Source organism: Condylura cristata, unplaced genomic scaffold (genome assembly GCF_000260355.1).
Source record: "Condylura cristata isolate star-nosed mole 26May11 unplaced genomic scaffold, ConCri1.0 scaffold00004, whole genome shotgun sequence".
NCBI classification, from domain to species: domain Eukaryota; kingdom Metazoa; phylum Chordata; class Mammalia; order Eulipotyphla; family Talpidae; genus Condylura; species Condylura cristata.
The window spans coordinates 65,274,659-65,285,402 of NW_004567105.1; the positions used below are offsets into that span (position 1 = coordinate 65,274,659).

Sequence of the window (10,744 nt, forward strand, 5' to 3'; positions counted from 1 at the left end):
GCGCCACCAGGGAGGGCCCAAGACTTCCTTTTAAAAAGAAAACTTTCAAAAATTTTTTTAAAAAGAGAGAAAACTGGAAAATCTATATAACCCTGTTAATATTTCAGGTTTTTACTAGCCAGTAAATGTACAGTATTTCTAAGAAACAATAATGAAAACATGTGCAATGGTGAAAAATGAGACATAATATCAAGAGCATAAAATATGTAATTGGAAAAATAAGCACTGATATGCTTTTCCTCATGGGTGCAAAAAAGGGGTAGAGATAGGGAGAGGGACTATTTTTGATTAAGAGAAACCAAAGTGTGACAACCAAACTCATATATTAATTTTTAATTGGATTCCCACATCAAAAAAAGTTATAGAAGGCATTGTGGAGACAACTAGGTAAATATGAATATGGAATATGTATTAGACTATACTGTTAACTTACACATATTTCATGGGTGTGATAATGATAAAGGAATTAAGTAGAATAATTTTTAGCCATACATATTTAAGTGATTAGGGTGAAGTATCATAATACCTTTTATTTTCAGTTTGTTTCGGGAAAAAGTTATGTTGGAAGAACAAAGTAAAGTAATTATAGTAAAACATCTTTATAGATTTATTAAAGTTTTCAATATGAAAGTCTGAGCATGAGAAGTTGCATTTTAATTCAGCTAACTTTCTGGATCATCTTGTTAATTTCATCTGTAAGCCTATAAGTTATTTTTCTAGAGTAGAAATCAAATGAATGTAGGTTATGGTTGGGAAAATTCAACACATTCGAGTCTTCCTAAGAATAGGATATATCTCTCCTTTTATTAAGGTTGCCTTTATACCTCTCAAATTGTGTAATTTTCTTTTTATGGGTCCACACACAATGGCTAAGTAGCTGGAGTGCTTTTTTTGTTGCTATTAAGAATGATTTTTTTCCCTACTAATTCTGTTTAACTGTCCCCTCATCTCATTTCCCACTATGCTGACTGGTAACACAAATAGCAGTGTCATTAAAATCATGCTCTTTAATCAATCCATCCCATTAAATACATACTACAAAAAACACAACCCGTAAAATAATTGTAGAGTTTATTCTCCCCAACAAATTTATTATGTAGGCAAGGTCTCAGTGGAATACTACTTAATGTACAAGTATCTAAAAACTGAAGAAGGTATTTAAATAATGCAGGACACTGCATCCAGTCACTCTTCATAAGCTTATGACCCAGGGTACGATTGAGATGGAAGAAACATTTCTTCTGTTCCTCCACTACAAATCAGATCCCATATGCTTCTCTTTTTCTCTCCCCAAGGACAAATCATCTTGAATTGACACTGAAGTTTAAAGGGTAATTTTCAATATAAGGAATTTGGCCATACTGATATCTTTAGAACCACATTAACGTAAAACTGTATAGTACATTTCCACTTTACAAAGATGTCAGAAGGCTCTCTGCCAAGGTCACAGTATTACTCAAACATTTTTCTGCCTCTTTACTTAAAACTACTTATTGGTATCACTTCTTTTTTATTTTTAAATATTTATTTACTTGTGCATACAGAACTGGGTATAGGCCGGGGTTGTGGTGGGTGAGAGGAATCACCAGAGACAGAGTGGGGAGCTGAACAGATAGACGGTGTGAAATAATACACTGCCGAGGGTAGCAGCAGGCAGGTCAGGAGAGGTCTGCCACGCCATGTGGGTCAGCTCCCTGGCTGGGGATTGAACTCATGCTGCAGTGGCTGCAGAGCACTTCATAGAGTTGCACTTTAACCAATGTGCCACCAAGGAGGGCCCAAAGATATATTTTCAATTCTCTTTTTTGGATGTATGTGAACTGTAAACAGTAAACTCACCCATTTCAACTATACCCCCATTTTTATCTATTTTGATAAATTGTGAAGGTTTTATGATATTACTGAGGACCACATAAAGAAAAATTCCAAAATCGACCATTTCTTTAAATAAACATCCTGGTCAGTACTTTTGAAAGCCAACTTTAAGCCTTAGACAAATACAAAGTGAGTAACATTCTATTTTAATAGGAGGGGGTGTAATCCTCTAAAGTGTCAAAGTCATACAAGAAAAAAAGAGTATCTAAAAACTGAGGAAAGAGAAAAATGACACTGAAATATATTATCTAATGCTAAACTGTATTTTGTATTGGAATTTTGGATTTGTATTTAATTGACTTTTTAGCCCAACTCACAAAGTAGAATAGAAACAATAGATTACAAGTACTCTGCCAGGGCCTTCCTGTTGGCACACGGGTTAAAGACACAGTGCTATCAAGTTATCATCAGCCACTGTGGCAGGAGTCTGACCCCCAGACCGGGAGAAACCCACATGGCACAGCAGACCTCCCTCCTGTCTCATCTGCTGCTCCCCTCAACAGAGTATTTCAGTAGATCTGCCTATTCTGCTCCCCACTCTGTCTCTGGTGAGTCCTCTCACCCCCCACACCTCCGGCCTATAACCTAATTCTTATATGCAAATATAAATAAATCTTAAAAAAAAAATAGTGCTAGATCTAGTCATAATTTGGGACCATTCTAGTACCCAATACTAAAGATGCATATGAAAATTTTCAGGAGCAGGAATCATTTACATAAGTAGTTGGAACAATGAAAAGGCCAGAACTGAGACTTCATCAAACTTACAGAACTGGCTGCATGACTTAGAGGTATGTGCATGCTTGCTAACAATCGTATGTGGCAAAATACAACTGGCTCTTGCTACATTTTGGTAGCAAGATTGTGACAAAGACAACTACGAATCTGACCTACCTTATTAAGAGTTTTAGTATTTACTAAAATGTAAAACTTAATGGTCATTCTTGAATAATATGACTTAAATTTGTAATAGATAGCTAAAATCTGGTCTACTGGGTTCCAATACATCACCTTGGCACAAGGACCTGAATAAAACAGTAAGGAAAAGGCAAGCTCTTAAGGTACCATAGGAGGGAAAAAATAACAAGATTCCTATTTCCTAACTGCTCTGGGAGATACTCAGTTTAATCAATTATTAACAACTTGGAGAACTAAATGTGACCAAAGAATAAGCCTACCTTCAGAAAATGAAGTTCTCATATCTATACTTTCAAGCTGGGTATCATTTTTCCCACAAAATGCTAATACTTTAGAAAGACATGAATTCACTTGTAAAGATAAAAAGGATTGGCTAATTTCTACCATTTAACATCTTTTAAAATTTTGTAAGAAATTCTGGATTCAGACAAGACAGCAAATCTATTTGTTCTCACTGAATGCAACTAAAACCTCTTAAACAGAAAGCATAGAACGATTCACTTAAAGACTGAAAAATAAATGGTAGCGGGCAGACTGGGAAGTTAAGTTCCAACACAAGTCCACCAAGTTGGTAATAAATTTCCCATTTGGCTTTCCTCCCATACCTAGACTCAAAAGCAATCTGAAACCTACATGAACATATTATGTACACAAGGAGTGCAAAGGATAACCTGGTATCTTCTAAGAAGCAGAGGGCTTCCACAGGTCAGAGTAAATGAGGAAAACCTCAATTTCAGTTTTATTGTTTCCATTCTCTCCAGTCCTAGCCCCTAAGCAATTCTGTAGTGGCCAACGCAAGTGAGAGCAGTGCAAGTGAGAGCAGTGGTGACCGGGCAAGCACATAAAAAACTAGAGGAGAGGAACCCTTTTGTTTGAGTAGAGGAACTATGGTCACAAATAACCTCAGTGCTTTTTACTCTCTATCTTCTTGCCTCTTAGTCTCAAAGACAAAGTCATAGGAAACAGAAGAAGGAAACTGAAACCCTGGTTTTCTACAGAGTACCAGGAATGAGAACCTTAAGCACCAGAATGTGCTGGAAAGACCTCAGCAAAGAGGGAACCCAAGTCAACAATCTGATAGCTGTATATGGATTCCTGGACTTATCCATACATGCATGAACCTAATCCTTAACAGCAGAGTGTGGGGTAGGAACCTGCTGCTGAACCTAATAGGGCTAATCACTGACTACAACAGCGTCATCAACAACAGTCAGCATGTCCCCAGGATTTCAACTAGACACAGAGCTATATTAAATCAACACATAAAATATAAATGCCAACATTTTATGAGCCAGAAAAAAATCTCATAAAGGAAAAGAGGGCATCTCTGCAGTGATACAGGTACTGGGACGGGAAAAACAACAAAAACAGAACAAAAAAATATATTAAGTATGTAAATTATGAATTGTATTAAATGTAAATAGTCTGAACACATCAATTAAGAGACAAAGGGTGTACTAATGGATAGAGGCCAGACTCATCTAGGGCCTTCCCTGGTGGCGCAATGGGTTAAAGCGCAGCACTATGAAGCTAGTCACAGCCACTGCAGCTTAAATTTAATCCCTGGCCTGGGAGGGGACCTACATGATGGGGCAAACCTCTCCTGACCCACCTGCTACTCCTCTCAGCAGTGTATTTTGGTCCATCTGCCTGTTCTGCTCCCCACTCTGTCTCTGGTGAAGCCTCTCATTGCCCCTGCACCTCTGGCCTGTATCCCAGTTCTGTATGCATAAATTAAAAACTAAAGCTTAAAAAATAAGACCCATTGATTTCCTACCTGTAACAATCATACTTTAAATATACTTGTAGAGATAGGTTTAAAGTAAAAGAATGGAAATGTCACTTTCTGTGTGAGCAGTAATAAAGTTTATAACACTAGTAAGAAAGCTGGAATGCCTATATGCATGTCAAACAATGCAGGTTTTATAGCAAGAAAAGTTACTAGAAACAAAAGAGGTGATAACACTTATATATAATGATGAAAGGGTTAATGCACTAAGCAGACATGCTCCTACAATGTGTGTGTCCACCTAACAAAAGAACTTCAAATGAAGCAAAAACTACTAAAACTAAAAGAAATAAACAAATTCACAATAATAGCAATGGAAGACACACTACTCTTCTCTTGGTAATCAATAAAACAAGTATAAAGAAAATCAGCTATTACGGAACCATTATGGAAGATATGAATAACATTGTTATTAAACAACTGGATCTAACTGACATTTATAGAACACTTTACACAAAACAGCCAAATATACATGTTTTTCAAAGGCACACAGGGAATTCACCAAAATAAAATATAACAAACCTTAACACATTTAAAAGAAGTGAGATCATACAGTCTGGCCATCTGAAGTCTGTTTGCTGGCCATAATGGAATTAAACTAGAAATCACTGACAATTACAAAATAGCCAAATACTTGAAAATTAGCACTTTTAATTAGAAAACATTCTGAAAGGAAAAAAAAATGAATAAAGTGAATATCACAATAGAGTGAATTACACAAATTTATAGTTTCCCATTACATATTAATAATGTTTACACTAGTCTATTTAATAATTTATACAGAAGTCTATTAAAAGACCAAGAGCATTACAGTAAGGTAGGAAAAAAAAAAAAGAACATAAGAACAGTAAGAACATACCTTAACTTAAAACCACTTTGTTCTAACAAAGGCTCAGTATCTGAGCCTTCAGCAAGTTGTTATCTTTTTGCTAGTGAGTAGTGGAGGGTATTATAAAAAGAAACAAAGTGCAATAAATGGAGGTGTGCTTGTCATCTAAAGACTTTCAGACTTTAATATATATTTGTATTCATTTGGTGGTTTTATAATTCAAAAGTTTAATCTGGTGCTAAAAAATACACAAACTTCCAGTGACAATAAAGGAAAAGAAAATATTCTCTGTTATATCAACTCAGTTTTTATCAGTACTTCCTGATCTCTCACTAGTGTGGACAGGATAGCCCCTCTTAGAAGATTTTGGCTTATCAAAATAAAGATATCACTATCTATATCCAGTGAATAATTAACTACAGAAATCAAAAGTATTCCTTAAGTACTCAATGACATGTTCTAAAGGTTAAACACTACAAAGCAGAACATATCTTACTTTAAACAACTGAAGTACTACTTAAAAAGTTGTGCAAAAATCAAGTGTCTCCTAATGGAATAATATAGTGAGAAGTGTTAGATTAGGTGAAACTGAACCAAATAAAATTACCTATGATCAAATGGTTCAGCCTAAACCAATGTAAGCATTCCTTATTTTGTATGTGACACAAGGTTCTCAAGAGTACTAGGTCACTTCTACCAGTGTATTCTAAAGGTTTACAACCCCCTTGTACATTGAGGATTGAACTTCATGCAACATATTCTGGAAACTTTCACAATAAGGTTATTTGCAAATCTAAGATATGAACATGTACTAGAAAAAAAAGTACTTTATATGGCTATAGAACCTTTTTCTTGGTCTTATTTCTACTTATCAGGAATTTTGTTTTTAATTCTTTAAAAAAAAAAAGAAGTATAAACCCTGTTATTTAAATGAATTCACTGTAGAATAAGATCCACCAAGTATCAAAATATTAAAAAAGAGACTGCAACAAAATTTCTAAGATCACATTATCTCTTTACCCAAAGCCTACCTTCTCAGAATCAGTCCTTATTACTAACTACAAACCACTTCCTGATACTTTCCTTCCTGCACTCCAGACACCCACTCTTCGTGCTTTTTTCCCTCCTAGGGACCCCTACATTAGTTGGTTCCTTTACTAGTATGTTTTTTTCAAAGACACATAATCCACCTCATCTCCTTCAGTTATGTGCTTAAAATGCCATTTTCTCAAAATGGCCTTTTCTGATAAACTCTTAAGGTAGTCTCCCTACATGTCACCCTTTTTTTTTTCTTCTCTTGGTTTACTGTCTTCCCCCAACAGACTATAAACTACCAGGAAGAAGAGGCCTTTCTTTTATTCATTGCTATATCCCAGCGCTACAACACAATAAGAATCTGCTGAAGAACATGCTGCACCAAGACTGTATATATATGCCACCAATGAAAGCTTGTCAGAAATACTAAAAACAGCCATAAAAAGAGTTTGGAATCCCGCGTGCTCTGCTACTTAACTTCCAACTCTTTAGAAGGGAACACTTTATTTTCAACAAAACATAGTAACGAATGGCTGCACTTCCTGAAGACAAAATACCAACGTTAAGTGCATCCACACTGCAAGTTTGTTCGTACAGAAATGGTTTGGTTCATGACGTAATACCTACATTAAGTCATTTTCCCACGGCCCAAGAAATTGTGGCTAAAGAGCTTTAGGGAAAAAAGGCAAGTTAATCTATTAGTGATATACAAGAATTGGGAAATACAAAAGCAGCCAAATCTCACAGGACAAAGCAAGACAGCAGAAACTGGAATTTGGAGTGTTTGGTTTCTAGAAGACGTCCTGTAGGGATTGCATCCCTTTTCTTGGTGCCAGGCGTAGTATGAACATTCAGGCTGGGGTGTGATGTGTGTGTGTGCAGGAGGGCATGGGATTTGGAAGCGCGAGGACCGATTTCGAGGAGGGTGGGAAAGGTGCGCCAGGGCCACGAAGGTTTGTGCTCCAGAAAATAGGGAGTGTTGACTGCGCCTACCCGCTCCCAAAAAGGCTCGGGGGAGGGTTGATGTAGACAGACCCCTCCCCTTCCCGCAGGCCAGCCCAGGCCCAGGAGCTCTCCCCAGTGTGGGGCTCACCCGGTTCCCGGTTGATCTCGATGTCGAAGTGGCACTGCGGCCGGTCCTGCGCCCCCATCTCGACCCAGGCGGCGGCAAGAGCTGGGAGAGAGTAGGAGGAAAACGGTCAGGGCAGGCGCCGGGGCGGGGGCCCGGGCCGGGGCCGGGGCGGAGGCCGGGGCGGAGCCGAGCCCCGACGCCTCGCGCCACCCAGTCGCGATAGAGCCGGGAGGCCGACACCGGACCCTCCCGCTCCGGGCCTTCCGGCTCCCACGCAGTGCGCACCCACATGCGGGCGAGCTCTTCACCTGGCTGGCCTCCAGCCTGAGCAGCTCCCCGACAGCGGAGGAGACGGTGCTGCCAGCACTGCCGGAGCCCAACGCCACTAACGGACCACCACCCACTCCTCCGGGCCGAGCCGCCCGGAGCCACGCTAAATCCCGCGAGAGTCGGGACAACTACCGCGAGAGCGCAACCTGGAAGGGGATGGTTAACTGCAGGGGCGCGCGCACGTGGGCGTGTCCGGGAGCCCGCGTGGGGCTTTCCGCCGGCGCCCCCGTACCTGGTCGGGTCCCTTTGTGCCCCTCCCTTTTTCTTCGTTAGCCTGGGAGGCTGTCGCGGGGTCCGGGCTTCTTGGTTGCGCCTGCGCTGCTCCCTCTGGCCGGCTCTCCAGGGTCTCGACCGTTTGCGCGTTTCCGCTATCGCGAGGCTCGGGCTTGTCTACATCTGTCAATGAATTAAGCCTTAGAGCTTCTGGCCTTTTTCTTTTGCGCAGGGAGGATTTAAACACCCCAAATATTAGACCGTTTCTCTATATCTTTTGTGAAGCATCCGTTCGAGTCCTTGGCCTTTTAAAAATCTCTTCGTCTTATTAATGAATTTCTAAGAGTTCTGGTTACAAAAGATGTAGATCTTTTGTCCATGCAAGACCCACCCTGGGTCTTATCTTTTCATTGTTTTGATAGTCGCTTCTGCAAAACAGTTTTTTTTTTAATTTGGTGAAGTCATTTGATCAATTTTTTTTTAATGATTTGTGCTTTTTTTCTGTCTTAAGAAATCTCCTCCTACCCCACCTCGTGAAGTTTTTCTTCTAGAAATTTATAGTCTTTAGACCTATCTGGACTTGACTTAATGGAGGGAGCCTGAAGTTCAACCCTTTTCCTCCCTCCAGTTCCCACCCCCTAACCCCCATATATATATAGTAGTTCCACCACTGTTGGTTAAAAACGACCATCTTTTGTCCATGGAATTGACTTTGTGTGGTTCTTGTTTCTGGACTCTTATTTAATTGCATTGATCTATCTATCTCCATGCCGATGCCACATTTATTATTATTAATTGCGGCAAAATATAATTATGTAAAAGTTACCACCTCAACAGTTGTTAAATATGAAGTTCATTAAGTACGTTCATTGTCAGCCCTATCCATTCACAAAACATTTTTATTTATCTGTACCCATTAAACAATAGCTCTTTATTACCCTCTCCCCAGGCAAACACCTCTACTTTTTTCTTTTATTTGTTTTTTACATTATTGTGGTATGAATAGTTAATATGAGGTCTATACTCAAAACTGATTTTTAAGAGTACAATAGACGCAATATTATACAGATCGCTGAGATTTATTCCTCTTCTCTAATTGGAATTTCGTACCTATTGGTTAGCAACTCCTTTCCCCTACCCCAACCCCTAATAGCCACCATTTTACCCTTCACTTCTGTGAATTTGACTGTTTCAGCTATTTAAGTAGAATGCAATACCTGTCCTTCTGTTACTACTTTATTTTACTTAACATAATGTTGTTGAGGTTCATCCATGTAATTTTTAAGTATTATTCAAATGTTTCATTTTTGTTTATTCATTCATTAGCTGATAGACACTTGGATGTCTACTTTGGCTACTGTGAATAATGCTGGGAATATAGCTAAAAATAGCCTTTAGAAGCCTTTTTCAGTTCTTACCTAGGAGTGAAATTACTGGATCATGTTAATGATATTTTCAATTTTTTTAGGAATTGCCTTACTGTTTTTTCTGTAATGATTGCACTATTTTATATTTCTATCTGCAATGCACAAGGGTTCTAATTTCTCTATATCCTTGTTGACACTTTTTTTTTTTAAATCATCCTAAGAAGCACATTGTTTTGATTACTGAGGCTTTATAGTAAATTTCAGTATTGGGGTCCCTTCATTTTTAACCTGTTTCTGCACCTGTGTCAAGTGTGTGAGGTACCAACAGGCCTTTGATTTGCATACCATCAGGGAAGTACCAGCCCTATCAGAGGTTGCCAATTGTACCTCCTTGGAGTACAGTATCTTTATTAGAGCAATATTCTCCTGAGTTTCACATTTGTAACATAGGCCAACCTGAGAAACTTCAGTGGTCTTGGGGATGATTTTGCTTATAGTGTCACAGCTAATCATCTATAGGTTTAAAAAAAAGTGAGGCATATGTGTTTTTGGAAATGAAATGAGTTGGTAAAGCTAACTTTCATTCAAAGATTTGTGGAAGAAGCAAGGAGCCCTGCTTTATAATTACTGTGCTGTGGGACAGTTGGCTGCAAAGGTCAAGAATAAAATACTAAATTTAGGGTGTACTTAAAGTACTTTAGATCCCCTGAAGTGTATTCTTACCTCAGCATGCCCATAAAGTTTATTTCCTGTTACTTGATTATGTGGCTTGGGCAAATCACCTTGATATCTCTCGAGTTCAGTTTCTTCACCTGTAAAATAAGTAGGATGAAATACCTTCTATCTTAAATTCCCTTCTTTCTCAAAATATTGTTAATTCTGTCCTGTGAGTTCAGATGACTTGACAAAGGTGTACTATTTGGTCTGTGATTAAGATGAAGAAACTGCTGGGTAAAGGCAGGCCAATGGCTAGTATCCACCAATAAAACTGGTACCTCCTTCCTCATCCTCAATATGGTAGAAACGTGTGTCCATGATGACCATGATGGAGAACCCGTGGTAGCTGAGAGTCTTCAGATAATGATTCTAGGTGTTTAGCCTTTTAGAGTGGGATCACAATTAGCATTTGGATTTTCAATGGCTACACCAATGGCAAAACAAGTCAGAACTTTTAGTGTGGAAACTTAGATGAATTTTTTTTTTATTTTATTAAAAAGTTTACTTTTACATCATTTTGCACATTTTTTTTTCATCTCAATTGTAATCCCCACGGGTTTCCCATCACCAAATCACCCCTGTGCCACCTCCATAGTCCC

General features: G+C 38.7%; 1 protein-coding gene across 3 annotated transcripts in view; it reads right to left on the minus strand.

Annotated features, from left to right (window-relative positions):
• Nucleotides 1–7,982, minus strand: part of NKTR (natural killer cell triggering receptor) — a 42,612-nt gene extending 34,630 nt beyond the window's left edge. For 2 of the 3 annotated variants that reach the window (XR_001146294.1, XM_012735326.1), the window contains exons 1-2: nucleotides 7,827–7,904; nucleotides 7,540–7,620 (exon numbers count right to left, since the gene is read on the minus strand). Coding sequence is in view for 2 of the 3 variants with exons in the window: in XM_012735326.1 (XP_012590780.1) it covers nucleotides 7,540–7,597 (58 nt within the window). In the remaining variant the exon portion in view is untranslated. Of the gene's footprint in view, nucleotides 1–7,539; nucleotides 7,621–7,826 lie in introns of all 3 variants that reach the window. The other variant, XM_004676274.2, reaches the window with a different exon arrangement.
• Between the last annotated feature and the right edge of the window lie 2,762 nt (nucleotides 7,983–10,744).